Raw genomic sequence first — 19333 nt, forward strand, 5'->3', positions numbered from 1 at the left:
TAAACATTCTTAAACAAAGTAAGCCAGGTTGCCCAAAGACCTATCCAAACGTAACTTGAATGCTGCCAGGGATGCCCACAACTTCTTTAGGCTGAGTTGGGATCTCAGAATAGCAGAGTGAAGTAGGAGAATCAACTTCCTCAGCCTGCTGTCCACGCTTACAGGTTACAATTGGCTTTCTGGTCTGCAAGCACACATTGCCAACAGTCAAAGCAAAAAGGGCTCTGTGTGGTTAGAATAGAAATGATGAAACATGAAAAATTGTCCAAAAGAAAAACAATTTGTTGCAACAATTTCAGATAAGACTGGCAACAATAAAAGCAATCTTATGCATGAGGCTTTATTCAGATTTATATCTAAAAAAAGGTATTTGTCCAAGTAAGTACATATTTTTGCTACGTTGTTTCTTTTCAAATATGTAAACTTGGCTGGAATTCTAAATGTAGAGGAAAGCTCAGTTGAAATTTAGTGACTTTTAACAATAATGGGCTATCCAGGTAGTACTCTGAAAAATATTGCTAGCACACGCTGCAGAAATAATTTGGTTACATCCAAGGTGCAGCTTTAAGAAGTCAATTCTCCCACCTTGTCAAAATAATAGAACTGAAGAAGAAAATGTTAGTTTCATAGTGGGTATCCATCTAAACCTACACAATCAAGAATACATAAAAAGTATATTATGTGCAGTATAATGAAAACTTCAGTAGTTAAACTACCATGGATTTGGGGATTTGGAGAAAAGTGTGGAAAACTGTTTATCTGGTATAGACAGAATTAAATTTTGAGTTTCAGCAATATGAAGCAAATATTCCTGTATGAAGTGTAAATAAATGAATATATAAAACTGATCAAAAATAAACTGTCTGGTTAGGTAGTAAAGTATAGAAAACTGTGTTCTGTATTTCTTTAAAGGCCAACTATTTCTTTTCAAACTTTAGATAATGGTAGTTTTATCCGACAATAACAGCCTACCTGTGGCTTTAAATTAGTGTAGATCATGTGGCTTCAGAACAGCTGAAGCAGGTAAAGATGCAGTGAGAAGTTTGTTAGTCACTGTAGTAAATGTTTGTTAGTAGAAATACGAATGCAAAATGTTGAAAGTCAATAGGGTAACAGGGGAATGAAACTGCCATTGATTTGTTATCTGAGTGATGTTATGACATACAGGAAAAATTAGTACCTGCCAGTTTACAGGAAATATTTTGGATTGTTTTCTGTGGGTTTTTTTTTGTTGTTGTTTGTTGGAAAATAACTTCTATATGTTCTATGTGATCCAAGTCAGTGGAATATTCTGAGAAGGATACAGGAGTATTAGAAATCATGATAAAGATGGGGATGACTATTCTAAAGGCTGGAGTATTCTGAAAAAGTAAATACATTGAAAACATAATCCATCGTGTTGATCAGTAGGTAGACTTAGGAAGCACATTCAATTTTTGTCATCTTTTATAAATCCTGTCCTTTTGTCAGTAACAATAGCACTATATGGAGACTGATTATATGTTGTTCACTGATTTGTTCCAGAGATGTAGACAGTAAGCTGATGCCCACTGGTATTTTTACCGTAACAGAGACTTCTATGAGCACCAGAAAATCTGCACTGATAGAAAATAACATGGTACGTTTTAGGAAGAGAGTCTGCTCTTGCTACAAATCATTCAGGAAGTCCAAATGCCCATGCTGAAGTTGCAAAGAGAAACCAAAGAAAGACCAGAAGCACCACTAAATTCTTGGAATTCTTAATTTATTATAGACAAATCAATAGCTGAAAGAAAACAAATAAAATGAAGGAAACAGTTGGAAATATAGGAAGACTGCATGCTTCCAGAATGAAGTGTAGTTGATGAGGTTTGTGTGAGTTTGTGACAGTTTTGACACTGTCTCCCACAGTATTCTCCTGGAGAAACTGGCAGCCCGTGCCTTGGACAGGTACACTCTTTGCTGGGTAAGGAGCTGGCTGGAGGGCCGGGCCCAGAGAGTGGTGGTGAATGGAGTTAAATCCAGCTGGCAAGCGGCCATGAGTGGTGTTCCCCAGGGGTCGGTGCTGGGGCCTATCCTCTTCAATATCTTTATTGATGACCTGGATGAGGGCATTGAGAGCACCCTCAGTAAGTTTGCAGACACCAAGCTGGCAGGAAGTGCCGATCTGCCTGGGGGTAGAGAGACCCTACAGAGAGATCTGGACAGGCTGGATCTCTGGGCTGAAGCCAATGGGATGAGGTTCAACAAGACCAAGTGCCGGGTCCTGCACTTTGGCCGCAACAACCCCAGGCAACGCTAAAGGCTTGGGGCAGAGTGGCTGGATGGTTGTGTGGAGGAAATGGACCTGGGGGTATTGGTTGATGCTCAGCTGAGCATGAGCCAGCAGTGTGCCCAGGTGGCCAAGAAGGCCAATGGCATCCTGCCTTGTATCAGAAATAGTGTTGCCAGTAGGAGTAGGGAAGTCATTCTCCCTCTGTACTCAGCCCTGGTGAGGCCCCACCTTGAGTACTGTGTCCAGTTTTGGGCCATTCACTGCAAGAAAGACATTGAGGCCCTGGAGCGTGTTCAGAGGAGGGCAACAAAGCTGGTGAGGGGTCTGGAGCACAGGCCTTATGAGGAGCAGCTGAGGGAACTGGGATTGTTCAGTCTGGAGAAGAGGAGGCTCAGGGGAGACCTTATCACTCTCTATAACTACCTGAAGGGAGGTTGTAGTGAGCTGGGGGTCAGCCTCTTCTCTCTTGTAACTAGTGACAGGAAGAGGGGGAATGGCCTCAAGTAGCGCCAGGGAAGATTTAGGCTGGACATTAGGAAACACTACTTTTCTGAAAGAGTGGTCAGGCACTGGAATGGGCTGCCCAGGGAGGTGGTGGAGTCACCATCCCTGGAGGTGTTCAAGAAACATTTAGATATAGCATTGAGAGACATGGTTTAGTGGGGTTATTGGTGGTAGGTGGATGGTTGAAGTGGATGATCTTGTAGGTCTTTCCCAACCTAGCCAATTCTATGATTCTATGAGGTCTCTTGTCACAAGTGGGTAGCATCTATGAATGAGGCAATGATTCGTATGTTTGATGTAATGCAATATGTAATCCTAGCTGCGCAATCACGGAGTGGAATCCAGAGCCTTGAATTTTGTAGCTAGGCTTATGTCGTGCAGGAAAGAAAACTTGGATAATGATGGTTGTAAAATGAGAGTATTTTTAGTTCTCATTTCATAATGAATACCCTAAAAGCAGGAAATTTTCAAAGAGAGATGGACAAAGAAATAGATCTACTTCTATGGAAGGAACACACAGGCATACCTGAATTCTTTGGATCAGAACCAAGGAAATTGGGACATGGCATAATGGAGTTATATGAAATAAGAATGACATGCCAAAATACTGTACTTTTCCTGGGACAAGAACCAGGAAATACTTACTGGGTTGAGTCAGTGACAGGTTCAGAAAATGCAAGAGTTTGCCGGCTGGGGAGTTAGACTGTGGAACTGCTTGCTGCAGGAAGTTGTGTCTAAAGGGTAGTGTAGCTCAAAATCTGTATGAAAATGGCATATAAATCTGTTGAGAGCTATTAAATGCACGGGTATTATCTTCAACTGAAATCTTGAGTTGCATTATTTTAAGAATTTGGAGGAAATTTATATGGTGCTTGCTTCTGTTAGCTAACAGCAGATGCTGAAGGGCAATCTCAGAACAGCATGTTGACCTTGAGTGCCCAGTATATTTGTTTCTAGAGAAGCTAGGTAGTGTAAGAAGCTGAAATACACCCAACTCATTGAGTTGATACCAAAGATAAGACGCTGAATATGTACTTCAACACATCTGTCCACTGAGAATTCTATCCTGTGGATTTGCTCTGGGTTTTTTGTTTGGGGTGTTTTTCATTGTTTTTTTTCTTCTTCTAGAAATGAGCACGAGAGGAGTAAGGAGCCAGTGATGCTCATTGCAGGCATGGAGATACCCCCTTTTCCTTTTCTGGTGACACTGTGCCCCTGGGCATAATGGAAAGTAAAACAGAAAATAAATTAACTGGTTAGGGTTCTTAAGTGAGAGGAGAGAGTCCTGGGTCAGTTGACCAGCTGGCAAACAGAAAATGCCTACAGCTGTATTTTTTGGAATTACAGGAAGAAAGATAAGATGCAGGGGGATGTGGTTTAATTAGGCCATAAACTTTAACTTATCTGGGAACTATCATCAATAGCTCATACAATGCAGGTCACCATTCCTTCCTTAATTGTTTCCACCTGATAGAACCCTCCCTATCACCACAGCTGGACCCCAGCTTGTTTCTCGTACTCCTTCCTTCCCCTAGGAGCTAGAAACAAGAGAAAATTTGCAGTGCTGGACAGCAGAAGTACTTTACCCAGGAGATGTGCCTCTCCATGGAAGGAAATGTCCTTACGATTATGTTGTTAAGCCAGGAAGATAAGTAAGATGGTGCTTTGGTTAGGGTGGACAAAATCTAAGCTAGTTTTTGCCTTTCTCAATCTAAAGGTTTCCATCTTGGTGAAGTCTGAGTTAGAGTAGGTATCAGAAGAGACAGAATTCCTTCAAAGCCTTTCCAAAAAAATCACTGAGGAACTGGGTGACTACATGGCTCATCTGGATAGGCTTTGGGGAGCTGAAGTTTTGTGCCCTGGTCCTGGAAACTGACCTGACCTGCATGAGACCAGCAACCTCATCAGAGACTGCTGCTTGCAGTCAAAGTTTTGTGATAACTGGTGCAATCAAATGATACACTGGAACGAGCTGACCAGAGTTTGTGGAGTGTCCTTTGGAGATATACGATTGGATGTTTTCCTGTGTAACTGCTGGGGGGAACCTGCTTTATCAGGGAGGGTTGGTCTCGATGATCTCCAGAGGTCCCTTCAACCGCTATGATTCTGTGATTCTTTATGTTAGCTGCATAACTACTATATGGTTTACTGAACACAAGAAAATCTAGAACTTTTTTCTTTAGTGAAAATCATCTTAGCTATTGGTTTTATGAATAGTAAATATCCTTAAACTAAGCAGAAGTCTCCTAATTTCGGAAATCATTTGTTTTGAAATTACTCCTAGGTGTTTGCATTAAAGATTGCTCCCATGTCATTCGCAGTTTTGAAAATGTGTGCTTTTGTTGAATCATCTGTGAGAGCTTTACTTGAACACTAGATGGCAGCAAATAATTAGAAGTAGCTTATTTTATTCCTCTGCATAGTATTCAGTATTCAGAATGTTCATTGGAGTTGGGGAAGGAGAGTGTAGTGTTACCTTTCAGTGCCATATCTGAAACCCAGCTGTATTTTATAATCCGATGTTTTTTTCTCATTTTTACTTTTAACTGTGAAAATACTTAATTTGTCAGTGATTAAATCAGTTATTTGAAAAAATTAGGCTTTTTTGTTATTATTTTGAATTGTCAGGCTTCTCTGTCTTCCAGGATAATTTTATCTTTTTATGATTGTGAAAGTGAATTTGGGGGAAAATGTTACTACTGGACAATGTTGTTACACTATTTCAAGTTGTGCGCTGAAATATATTTGAATGATGGAAAGAAATCAGATGCTGAAATTAACCTTGGGTAGCAAACAGAGTAATAATGTGCAAGCTATATTAGATGTCTTCTCTGTAGTAGTCTATGAAAAACTGAATGCTTAACAATGTTTTCTAGCTACTTCCATGTATTATGTAGCTATATACTTTGTAAAACAACAGAATGGGGGTTCTCCTGACCTTTTTATGCGGTTCAACAGAGAAAGACTTCAGAAACAAGCTTGGATTGCTTCTTGATATTAGTCATTGAAATCAACAAGGTTTTAAGTTATTTAAGCTTTTAACTGAGGGTCGATCTGTCTTGCATTACTATTTTTGAATAGCTGTTTATCTTATTTCAAAAAGAATATGTATGGTATTTAAAGATATTTGGGTCTGAACATGCGTATAAAATCACTTTTATAGGATTTTATACATTTTCCAAATCAAGAGGAATGTTTACATGAAATCCAAGCACCCACAAAACAAAAATAACATAAAAAATAATAATAATGACAGATCACAGTAAGAGGAATTTTTGCTTGCCTTAAGGAACTAGTCACAACCAAAAAATATTTGTTTCTGAGGCATACAGGAAATATTAAATTCTCCTGCTGAAATCAAATTAAATGGAACAAGCAATAAATTCATTCTCCTGAATGTAACTAACAGAAAATATTGCTGAATTTGCTATGTAACAATGTGTATACTGTAATTTGTTGGTAAAATAACTACTAAATTAGCAAAAGAAGTTAATGAGGAAGAAAAAAAAAAGACTTTTGATATGCCTGATTTGTCCTTGAAAAAAAAAAAGAAATACAGGTGTATTTATGTGCATATTATTTGTTAAATTTCATTATGCTTTGATATAACAAAACCTGTATGTTTGACTTCTAGTTACAAAAGGAACAAACTGTTTTTAAGAACTGTGTATAAATAGCTGTCACAGTATGGGGATGTGCCGAAGAAAATCCTAAAGACTGTCAGTACCACTTAGTTTAAGACCAGAAAGTGCATTTATATTGATATGAAAATTTAATCTTTTAATTGTAGGGTTTCTTTTAAGGATGGTCTTTAAATTACCCTGAGCATATTTACTCAAGAATTTTGGTACTTTTTGAATAAGCTAGCTCAGTATTATCTTTTAATTGTTGATATTATAAGCAGTACGAGGAATCATATGGATGACTACCTATAACGTAACATCATAGAACATATCGTGTTATTAGATGTACAAATGGTTCAAAATTTAGTGCTATGTTTATTTTAAAATAATTTAGGTTGGAAACATACTGACGTGTTCTTTAATGCTAATGCACTGAATTCAGTGTGTTTTCAGGCAAATATTTGCATTCAGCTGTAATATATACATTTAATTTTCTCTCTTTTCCTCTTTCCAGATTGCTCTTGGAACAGTAACTAATGTGGAAGAAGCAGTAAAGTGGATAAGTTACACTTACCTTTACGTACGGATGAGAGCAAATCCATTAGTATATGGCATCAGTCACAAAGCTTATCAGGTACAAAATGCCTTTTAAAAAAAATCTGTAACCTGTTCTGGGCCAGTAATCCTTCCCTGATGTGAGGATAAATATTTGCTATTTCTACTTACCTGACATCAGCAATTCTTTTAAAGTGTTTAGAAAAAGAAAGATAATTTTTGCAGCAGACTACTTTTAACACTAATTTAAGAGGTCCCTTCTATTCGCACAGAAATATATTTGAACTGGTCAAGTTATGCTTCGAAGTGCAACATTCGTTTTTATGAGATAGTTGATGTAACTTGGCCTGTTGACAGTGTTTCAGTATCGTAGGCTAGATATAAATGATAAAGTATTCTTGAGTTGCTGGCTTTTTTTCCTCCTGTTAGATTCTGTTCTAGCATATGTCATCCCATGATATCTTTAAATTATAAAATCACGTGTTATTGTTTTTTTCCCTGTGATTTAATTGTTGTAAGATTTTTATTCATTTATTTATTATTTAGTACCATTCCATGTATTGATGTAAATCAGAGCACACTTCATAAGTATTTTCAAGTTCAATTCATTCTCTGAAATTTTTAGGATGTTTCGTAGTTTACAGATTATCTAGATATTACTTTTTTCCATACAGGTGGTTAAAAGCATTTAATGTTGTCATAGTTCAGACATAGGTAATTGAGTATAGTGCAGGTGCAACTCTTACAAGTATGTTGTAATTGCACTGTATTTCACATGTCCTGAATCTGTTTTGTAACTTCATAATGTGTCATGATACTGTGAACATATCACTGTCGTTGTAACATGTATAGTTGTATATGTTAGGAGATATTTTTCAGATAGCTTTTCTGTCTTGACAGTGGAAGTTACACTGGTAGGTAGGTAGACTGTGGTTTAAGCAGCTTCTGCAGACACATTTACGCCTTCTCTGTGGTCATCTCAAATCGGTTTTCTACAAAAAAAATGCTCCAACAATACATTGCCATGTGTTGATATATCTCTACCCATTCAGAATCCATATATCTGCATAACCACCGTGGATCACACTCTTCTCAGCTGTCCAGTGGAGCTACTTAAATACAAAGCACTTCTCCTTTCCCTTTCTACAAGGAGCCAAGTATTCACCACATCCAGTGATTACTTCAGAGCACAAAAGGTCCAGCCTGTCCCCAGAAAGGAGTGTTTTGTACTGCATAGAGAGAGAGCGGCAAGAGTGCATCTGCTGTGCTCTGATATGTTCCATGCCCTGCATGTTCTCTCCGGCATATTACCATTCCCCACCCAGCCAGTTTCTGGACCATCCAGCATAGACTCCTCCAGCCCCACTACATTGATTAGCAACTTTTCACATTGTCTGCCAGAAGTGCAAATGATGGCTTTTACTGAGATAGGAAAATGGCCAAAATTTATGATGAGAAACAAAGAGTGGGAGGAAAGAGTGTAGCCAATGTGAGTGTCATATTAGGGAAGACTGTGATATGAATTACAGGCATTTGGTCTTCCATTTAGAGTTCCAAATGGAAGATGAGGTTTGTTTTAAGGTAACCCCTTTGTACATTTTCTCATCTTTTTTTCTTTGGTTCTACTGCTTGTTCTTCCTACAGTTAAGAAGAGCTTTTTGTTCCCATAAGCATTGAGTTTTAATTATGTGCAGTTGTTAGAAAAGTTATATGAGCATGTCTCCAACACTTCTCTCTGCTAGAGAAAACACCATGAATAGTAATATAATTTATCATGCATTCTTGACTTTGCATACATATACTCCAGTTTACTTGGTTTCTTTCAGTGGACACACCAAGGCTTGTTTTTAAGAGCGTGCCTTAGAGCTGTTCTAGGATGGAGCTTTTTACTCTGTGGGATTAGTAAATATGCAAGTTCAACAAGAAGGGTGCTACCCAAGGATTCTCTACTGGAATATTGTTTCTCGGCCTTTTCAAGCTAGTGACCTTTCTTTAAAGATAAAACCTTAGTATTTGTTTTTTTTTTTTAAAAAAAAAAAGACTAAGAAGACTATTACAGCTTTAGGGTATTTTGTATGTAAGGCAAAAGATTGGCAGGTAATTTGGGCTGCCAAAGGAATAGGGAAGTGTTTTGAATTTTTTTTTTCTTCTCTAGTTTTATGAAATGTTAAACATCTGGCATCCTGATTGCTTTTTTTTTTCTGACCACCTCTGCTCTGAAATCTGACCTCAGTGCATGACTTACTATTGAGAAAAGCACTCTAGATCTTTGTCATCTTAGCTTTTGACTTGAAACTAAGGCAAGCCATAACTAAGCAGAAACAGCTTCAGAGCAAATGGCAAAGACAGGGAATATTAGGGAAAAGTCTTGTAGCTGCTTTGTGGAGATGACTGTATTCATACACAGCTTCACCAGCCACCAGATGAACCACTTCAGCACAAAGGTGAAACTGAATACTGGTCCAGGGGAAAACAGAAAAAGCCAAAGCATAGCAATTCTTCAAACTTTGTCCTTTTCACAGTCTTGGTCGTATATTTCTGGTGCAGATTTACCAAGAGGGCTGATATGACTCAGTAGGAATCTGAACTGTACAAGCCTAGAAGCAAGTGTTGCCTGTGTACTAGAACAGAGTTTCAGTCTTTTCAGATTGGTGACTTCCCATTGCTTGTGTAATTAGAGCTGTATCTCAGGTGCGTATATACCAGATGGTTAACATGACTGTGAATCCATTTTCACCCATTCCTGTGAGTCTGGCTTTCCCAGGTGCATGATGTGGAAACATGCAATTGAACATCAGTCCCATTCAGATGGGAGCTTTGCCCAGTCTTCTATATACTAATGAGTCAGTGTGCATTGTTACTTGGACAAAATGTTCAAGTTCCTGAACTTCAGTATAAATAGAAATGGTGTTGAGGACAGCATGCTCTTTGTGGGCTCTAATATGAATGGTTATACAATAAGTCTATACCTCAGTAATTAGAATATCTCTACTGACGTACACAGTGCTTTTGGAGACATTCTGGCTTTTTTGGTAGCAATCATTTCAGCAATCCAATGCAAAGCATATTCTGTTTGAAATACAGTCAAAACCATTTTCATGTCAGATACCAAAGCTCACTATGTCTTCAGATGAAATATTTTCATAAACAATAAATAATACTTTAATGATAATTTTCATGAAGAATGTTATCATTAAAATTTCTTTCAAATACTTAGTTGTACATTTATTTTATAATCACATTTCTGTTTTATTAATAATGTTATCAGTCTACGTAGTATTGATAGCCTCAAAGCATTCTAAAAGAAATATTATTTTGATTGCTTAATTGTGTGTGGTCAGTTTTTGGTAAATAATGTAAACGTAACTGTTGTTTGTGAGAGAGAGACCAAGAAAATCTTAACTTCGTAATTGTACCTTCCTTTTACTTGTTTTCTGGCTTTTCAGTACTGAGTTATTAATGTAAAATTATTCATTTGACACTTTTTTTTTACATATGCAAATAACTGTGTGTATTTCGTGTCTAGATGGATCCAGGTCTAGAAAAGCACAGAGAACAGTTGGTAATTGAAGTTGGCAGAAAGCTGGACAAAGCCCGCATGATTCGCTTTGAAGAAAGAACTGGCTTTTTTTCTTCAACAGATTTAGGCAGAACTGCCAGCCACTACTATATTAAATACAATACTATAGAGGTAAAATATATGATTCTATTTCTGTGGGGATTTTTTCTTTCTTTTTGAACCTAAACCTAAAATAGTTGTAAGATACTATAGAATATGTAGTTGATTTGTAAAATATATTTTCAAATCATATTTACCAAAACAAATAGAGAGAAAAAGAAACTATGTATAAAGCAACAGTGGAAAAATTAGTTGGTATGAGATTAGCTTTGAAACTTCTATAGTCTCTGCCTTCTTGGGTTATAAGAATCATTTTAATACTATTAGTATGTGTCAACCACTGGTGCATGATAGCACATTCAAGAATAGAGGTTGATAATAAAAAGGTTTTTCCTGCATGAAAATTCTATCAGCTTGCCATATGCAATCTTAACGAGTTTAGGCACTAATCATGTTGTGTTGCAAATAAGTAAGGAAGATGGTACAGAACTGTGTACTGTGGGAAGCTTGGTTTAAAGTACGCATTCATCTTAAAACCTTTCTATTATAGCAAATTGGTATTTTTCTTGAATAAATGCTGAAGAATCAGAGCATTAGTCGTTTTTGACTGTTCATTGTCACTAAGTGTAATTAGTCTCACAGATTTATCTTCTCACATATATCCTAGATACTTGTTTTTGAACTGGCATGATTGCATGTCTCTCAGTTTTTGGTGCCTGAGTTTAGAGGGGACTAATTTTTCTGAAAATACTGTGAAGTCATTCTGGAAACTTATAGTGCATAACTCTGATAGTCCATTTACTTATTTGCCTTTTAATCTTAAATGCTTTTTAAAATCTTCCTTAGCCATTTTTTGTGCTATATATGCATTTTTATTTTCAGTACTAAATTGATTTATTTTATTTTAATAGACTTTCAATGAATTGTTTGATGCTCATAAAACAGAAGGTGATATTCTTGCTATAGTGTCAAAAGCTGAAGAATTTGAACAGATAAAGGTAAAGTTGTATTGCTTAGTACAAATAACGTGTTTTAGAACTAGATGCTTCTGTAGTACTCATTCCCTAAATAGTAAGCTCCTTTCCTATAGACTAAAGTTCTGTTAAATATTAAGCACTGTTATAGCATGTTTTCCAGGTAGGAATGATTGCCAAGAACTATATCTGCTCTCATTCAAATTTATCAGTAATTCAGCTTGAACTGTAATGCACATTTAATACATAGTTATGGATCTTCGAGAATTCCTTTTAAATGCTTTTAAGAACTTTTCAGCTTCTCAGTTATTAACAGGTGAAGATAAGTGTCTATTGCTATGGTGCATCCAGGAATGATGATTTCTTTTTGACGTCTAAGTCTCTATTAGATGTCTCTGTGAGCAATTTGCTTTAAAAGAAATGAGGCAGGACTCACTGAATTTAACTCTATGATATAATTCATGCAGAGGGTAATACTAGATTATCAGAACGATGAATTCTATTTTCAACATGAAATGTAGAAAGTTATTTTAAAAGATTCTATTGTACAGACTGTAAGATTACTATCAAGCTCAGTTTAATTCCAGCCTCCCTCTTTTCCTTCTCTGTTGGTAGGACATAATACGATACCTTGCAAGCTGGTGTGAGCTTATTAGCCCATGCTTCCATCTCATAGAGGTGCAAGCCAGACTCCATGGGGTTTATTGGGTCAGGCTCATTGCCATTTTACCACAGTCATGCAACTTTCAGATCAGAGTTGGCTCTCATTCACCTGGCTCTGAGGACTGGTAGTGTAAATCCCTCACTATTTACATATTTGCACACATTGTCTGAGCATTGCTGTCTCTTTATCTAATGGAGAAATTCTGTTTTGCTGTAATGTCTTGTATTATAGAAGATAATAAACAATGAGGTATTGCAGTGTTACATACAACATTTTCAGAGCTACTAGTTTTATTCACGATAGTGATATTGCTTTGCTAGATCTAAATTTAGAGTAATTGAATATTTAAAAAGAAAGCATATGGAAGATAAATGTTTCTAAATTTGTAGTAAAGTCAGTAGCAATGCTTCGTAACTAAAACATAGTTTTTCCAGTTTGCTTTCTCAGATTTGTATGATATGGCATCAGTGCAACATCATTTGCAGTTTGTTGTGATTCACTTGTTGTACAGCTCTGAGTGTTAAAGCTAATGGCTGATTAGCACAAGAGTAACTCAAGGTTTATTCCTCTTTGTGAATATGAATTTTGACTTTTAATAATAAGAAACCTGTCTCCATAATACTTTTTTGAGCTCTGTATTTTGAGATAGCAAAGTCAGCAGTAGCCAAAACATTGATCTGGACTATGCAAAAGCAGAAAAACTTATTAAAAAAAATATTGATGTAAGCAGAGCATAATATTCTCCTGACATTAGAGTAATCAGTGATGGTTGTGTCCTTCATCTTTTTCTTTCCTGTAGGTGGCTGGACATTTGGGGCTTTTAACCCAACTGACTTAGTGTCTTTTGTATGTCAGGTAGTCGAGTCCAAATGAAAATTACTTTCAGCTAGTTCCCTGCAGGGACCAAACATTTACCCTCTTTAAATAAGTTTTACACTAACAGACTATCAGTAAATCAAAGAATATGTAGATTTATGCTATTTTTGCCACGTAAGGGTCATCAGTGAAACTGTAACAAGTTATGCATTATTCAAAATATAGATATGAATATTTCTTTATTCATATTGAGACTTAATCTTATTAACAGTGAAAACTTTAATATCATGAATCATAGTACTTCACAGTTTTGAGTTAAAAATGTGTTATTCCACATGCAAACTATATAACTATAATGAATACATTTAATGTTAATTCAAGATTGCCCTAATCCAGATGGACAGAGGTTTTACTCTGGTCAAATAAAAAATGAAATCTCATCAGATGAAGGATGGTGGGGTCGGAAGATTGAATTTTTGTGGCATATCAAATTTTTGTATGTCAATGGCAACTTTAGTAGATGGTGATGAATAATAAAATGTAATTGTGTCACTATTAAGATTGTTTCAATTATAGTCTATTAGCTACATTCTGTAAGATGTGGTTTTGCTTGTCTTTTTTTTATCCTTAAAATCAGACTCTGCTTTAAAATAATGTAACTATATGATGAGGAATATTTTATTTTAGTATAAAAATTTTTATCAAGTTCCTCCAACCTCTTCATATTGTATAATTTTGCCTTAGGTAAGAGAAGAAGAAATAGAAGAGCTGGATACCTTATTGAATGATTTCTGTGAACTTCCTGCTCCTGGAGGTGTGGAAAACAACTATGGAAAAATAAATATCCTCCTCCAAACATATATTAGCAGAGGGGAGATGGACAGTTTCTCCCTTATTTCAGATTCTGCATATGTTGCACAGGTAAAAATAGTAATTTTTACATATCTGTTGCTGCTTCTGCTGTGTTAGTTCTTCCAAGTGTTTACTATTATGTAAATAGACTTGATGTGCAAACTTTTTTTAATGCAAATTTATTTGAAAATCAAAGCCTTCCATGTGTGTATGAGGTACTTTTTTAAGTAGAAAAAGACCTGCAAAATCCAACATTCTGAGGGTACTGCATCTTTTTACTAACTTTGAATATTCTTTATATTCATATTACACCTGTAGTCTTACTGTATTTAGAGTTTCTAACTGAAGTTGCTGTGATAGGATTTTCTTAACTTATTGGATTTTCTTCTGAATCTAACAAACTGTCGCAATCTATGTTTGTTTTATGTACTTTTTTATTTTGTTCTGTCAAATATAATTTGTGTGTTATTCACATCCTTGGTTTGTACAAGAAAGATGTGCTATTATGAATTGACTGCTAGAGTTTATCATGTAAGTTTGCGTATTAACCTATATATTTGTTTGTCAGTTTCGTTTGATAGCTAAACTGTCAATAGTTACACAGCATGTTTAGCTATTACACTGAATGAAAAGAGAACTGCAAATGTAACATAAAATTGCCTGCTTACACAATTAGATACCATCTTAGAAAGGAAGAGTTGCTTGAAATTTTAGTTCCTGAAGAACTCAAAGTGACAAAATGCTCATAGACAATCCCAGATGTGCAACATTAATAAGTGTATGAAACAGATTATAAAGTTTCACCCTTTAGATCATCCTGTATGTCTTTTTTTGTTTTTGTTTTTTTTTCTTTTAATCCATGAATGTGTTGCATTGAATCCTTTTTTCTCGTCCTTCCAAAACAGATTTAGAAATTTGCATTTAACTGGTGCTAAAGATGAGAGTTGAATATTTGAAAGTATACATGTTCTCCAGCAAGATTTTCATAGCACCACTACCTTCTTCACAAGAGTTTTTTTTTCATAGTATGCAAGGTTTAAGTGAGTCTGAAAGCGTTACACACATCATAAAAATTGTTGTCTTTGCACAGCAAGATCATTTTTAGTATGATTCGTTTAATCTTTGCTTTTATGACAGTTTTTTTTTTTTTGTCTGTCTCAATTATAATATTTTTAGTTAGGCAACATGTTCTACTTCTCAAACCTCCATAAGTTGTGTGTGTGGAACCAGTGCTACAAATTGTGAATTTTTTTAATTGGATAGTGAGTATTAGGAAAATCATTCGTCCTTTCTAAGTTAAAGAAATGTGCTTCTTTAGTAACATATGCTTCCTATCATGGCCAAATAATTTTCTCTTCTTTATTCCTGTTGGCACTGCAGAGGCAGTAGAGAATGATTGTATTCAATTCTGTGAATCAAGAACAGAATCTCTAATCCAGGCACAGTACTAGCAGGCAAAAAAGAAAAAAAGAAAATCCACAACTTCAGAATACAGTTAGATAAGCTTATGAAAGGAATATTATAACTTAGGTTTTTGAGATAAGACTGACCTAATTCAAGCTTATGTTAGTAATTAATTTTCCAACTCCAAAGTAGATTCATACGGTTTGGTTATACAATAGGCTTGGGAGATGGTAATGTGTTTAAAAAAAAAAAAAAAGCAACAATAAAAAAACATTGAACTTCTGTGCAACTGTTCTGAAAGTCACTGTGAAGTGGGTGCCTATTATGGAAGCACAGTTAAGGTAAAAACTTAAATCCTGAATTTCCATGTAAACTGAGCTTGCAGCTGTATGGAGGAGAAGGAGGAAGATACTAAGTACAGCAAGTGAATTTGGTTCAGAAGTGACTGAGACTCAATAAACCTAGAACTCCCTAATGTTCTGTTCAAAGTCCCATGGCAGACCTGCCAGTACAACTGTAATTAATTGCACATGTTTCTTGTCTTAAGTTCTGTAGGCAATCATGAGGTAGTTCTGCCATTAGTCAGTAATGGAAAAAAAATTAAGTTTTCAAGAGTGTTTGAAATAAGTTTGAAAAGAAATATCTATTGTTATGGTTTCTCAAAGATGAGTCTATGGGTTCCCTTTCATTTTACGAAGAATACTTGAGTGAATTACAACATTTTTGCCTTCTTTTCACTCTCCAGAATGCAGCTCGTATTGTTCGAGCTCTTTTTGAGATTGCCCTTAGGAAACGTTGGCCTGCAATGACATATCGACTACTGAATCTCAGCAAAGTCATTGACAAGAGGCTGTGGGGCTGGGTTAGCCCTTTGAGACAGTTCTCCGTGTTACCACCATCAGTCCTCTCAAAGTTGGAAGAGAAGAATCTCACTGTAGACAAGATGAAGGACATGAGAAAAGATGAAATAGGTGAGAAATCAGTTATGCTGATCTGCTTAAATTATTATTAATTAATATGCAAGTTTGAAATAAATCTGAGCCATTCATTAAGAAACCAAACCCGCTCTGGTCTTGAAGCCATGTAAACACATTAACATGTTATTATGGTCTGTCCAATCAAGAAGGTTTGTTCAATCTTCACAGCCTGTAATATTGCACAGCTTTGAGGGTGGCCCATGTCCTGCCAACTCCAAGAATGGACATGTCTATTGATGTGTCTTTACATAAATGTCTATATATACATATCTGCATATAGGTACATACTAATGATCATTTATACCCTATGCTACCCTTGCTTTAATTATGTAAAACACTTCTTTGAAAGACACGTCTATTTTTTCCAGTTGGAATTTTTTTTAATGCAATACTATTAATGATAAAAAGAAGAAAAGTAGATTCTTATATCTAGGTGTGCTATCAGTAAATGGCCTGCTTCTGAAACACCGCATTAATTTTCATTGAACATGGAGAAGCATTGTCACTGGTGTCTTTGCAGAAAAAAAAAATTTTTAAGTGATTTGACATACTGAAAATGAGAAAATCCACAAACTGACTGAATCATATAATGACATTTTCTAGTATGTGCATATATACTACTTTTGAAAAAATATCCACAAGCTGGTAGGAATTAAGAAAATAAATTCTGTTTGTAATATGTTTCTTTTTCTTATATCAGTATATTTCTTCTGATTTGGGGGATAATCCTATGTATCTTAGATTTTCCTTGCACCTGAAATGCCAGGTTTTTGAGGAAAAAACCTTTTGTTTTTTAAAATACATACTTTTACAGTGAAAATATAGTTCACAGACACTGCTTTTTAGATAATTATGACCTCTGATTTGATATTTCTAATTTGATAAGAGAACTATATACCTATCTTAGGAAGCTTTGTTATGTGATTAAAATTAGGTTGGAAGAAGTTGAATTAATATTTTAAAGTTTGCAGAATTAGAGACTATATTTTTATTTAACAAGGTAAGCCAAAGGACTGTGAGAAAAAAATTCAGCTCACTTGAACTGTGTATTATAATAAATAGTAACTTTAGAGTTACTAAAAATGAAACATTTAAGTTCTAGTTTTGTAATGCTTTTTTCATTCGGAAGTATCTCACAAATTGTTGTTACATATTTGTGCAGGGTTTTTTTGACACTATTTATTTTTCCATGAATACTGTTAGTGTTTTTATTCTTTTCTTTTTAATGCTTATTTCTCCCCACACCTGCCTTTGGAGAAACAAGAAATTTGTATTAAAATACAAAAATAATTTTGCGTCCTTCAGCTTGTGGAGCTACTATTCACAAGGTAGAAATGTATCAATATATGTGTAGAACACGTAGCTTTCTTTTATATTAACATGGCTGGAAAGTAGGCTTAGGTCTGTGAAAACAAGTTATTGGTGACTGTGCGCCATGATATTTTGTGTTCTCAGCCTTATTTAAATGCCAAAGCAAGTTGGTCTGTGCTTCTTTTTGAAGAACTACTTCTTGACACACTTCTTCCTCTCTGTCCTTTCTTTCTATCACCAGGGCTTTGCTTGCCTTAGATTTTTTATTTGAATTCAAAACCAAAGAAATGATGAAAGACACAGCTTCCAGATGCAGGCTCTTCCTCTGACTCCATAATACAGTTTCAGTGTTACTGCTTCTACCTTTTCAAAGTTTATTGTCACTTTCAGAATAGAATAAAAAAGACAGGAGTTAGCTGGCTATCTCAGACATGTCCCAGTGATAGACAAATGCCAGATCTTCCAGTGAAAGAAAATTGTGTTGTGTGCACAGATCCTGGATTCCAGTGTGCCATGAATCAGACAACAACAATCTACTCACTATTGCAGGGTAATGATGAAGTTTGTGAAATGCCAAGAAATGACTATGGTATATCCCTGAATGTGTTTGAAAACCATTTGGATGTGGTGCTCGGGGACATGATCTAGTGGTGGGTTGTTAGAGTTAGAGCAGTATGGTTAGGTTGTGTCTGGACTTGATGATCTTGAAGGTCCTTTCCAACCTGAGCAATTCTATGATTCTATGATTCTGTTTGAGATAGGCTGTCTTGATTTACAGAGTACAGTTGACAATCATTGTGGAACAAGCAAAATTTATTCATCTTTTGTCAAGTATACCTATCTTCTAGAATAGACTGATTTTTTTAGAAGTTTGTCATATTTCTTAAGTGCTGTTGATAGTTTGTCATAACCATTAAAAAGAATGATAACAAAAACAGTAAGTTTTACGGTGATTTTAACAAGCAGCATTTGGGAGAGGAGAATTACTGTACCCTAGGAGACACTTATACAAAACCTCAAATGTTGTACTGTACAGATACAGAAGTCCACCTCACACATTGTGATACAGAAAGTGATTTGGGACATGAAGAAGACTACCTACAAAACCTCACTAGTCTTTGACAGTTGGCATCTACCTTTATATAGCACAGTTTCTGAAGTTTTATCTCTAATTGCAAAAACTGCTCATGCTGTAATGCTGCCTATATTATGAAGTTGTACCAATGTAATCACTTTACTTATAGTAGTCCACTTGCAACAATTGCAGTTATTTTACTAACTGCAAATTAAACTGACAAAACATGTTAAATTTCTGCATTAGTGATTTACTTCTCAAGCAAGATCACCATTCAGTTCTTAATAGTATAGACCTTTGAGAGACAAAATCTGACAATTTGTTAAATAAGAAAGTCAAGGTTCAAAAAAAAAAGAAAAAACATACCAATTGCAGGCTGTTATGCTCCTAAAGTGTATAATATCAAGAAAAGGTTTGTATCTCCTTCTCCTTACCATTTTGCCCATCATGCAAGTAATGGGATTTCTTCTCTTGCTCTTTTTTTTTTAATTATTCAGAAGGTGTACACAGGAGCCACGTAATGGCATCAGAAAATCATTAGCTATTTTTGGCTTTTAGCTGAAAGCTAGAAGGGAGTACTTTTTAAGGGAGTACTTATGACCATTACCGTTAAAACTTAATTTTTTTTCCAGATAATTATATAAGTGATTACAGTGAAAATGTGATCAGTCTTCTTTTCCTAAATAAACTAGAGGTTACAATATT

General features: G+C 35.6%; 1 protein-coding gene across 6 annotated transcripts in view; it reads left to right on the forward strand.

Annotated features, from left to right (window-relative positions):
• ASCC3 (activating signal cointegrator 1 complex subunit 3) overlaps positions 1-19333 on the forward strand; it is a 261190-nt gene that overhangs the window by 163419 nt on the left and 78438 nt on the right. For all 6 annotated transcript variants that reach the window (XM_021390450.1, XM_021390449.1, XM_021390453.1 and 3 more), the window contains 5 exons: positions 6896-7015; positions 10463-10627; positions 11467-11553; positions 13754-13930; positions 16011-16236. In XM_021390450.1, the coding sequence (XP_021246125.1) occupies positions 6896-7015; positions 10463-10627; positions 11467-11553; positions 13754-13930; positions 16011-16236 (775 nt within the window). The remainder of the gene's footprint in view (positions 1-6895; positions 7016-10462; positions 10628-11466; positions 11554-13753; positions 13931-16010; positions 16237-19333) is intronic.

This window comes from Numida meleagris, chromosome 3, assembly GCF_002078875.1.
Source record: "Numida meleagris isolate 19003 breed g44 Domestic line chromosome 3, NumMel1.0, whole genome shotgun sequence".
In the NCBI taxonomy this organism is placed as follows: domain Eukaryota; kingdom Metazoa; phylum Chordata; class Aves; order Galliformes; family Numididae; genus Numida; species Numida meleagris.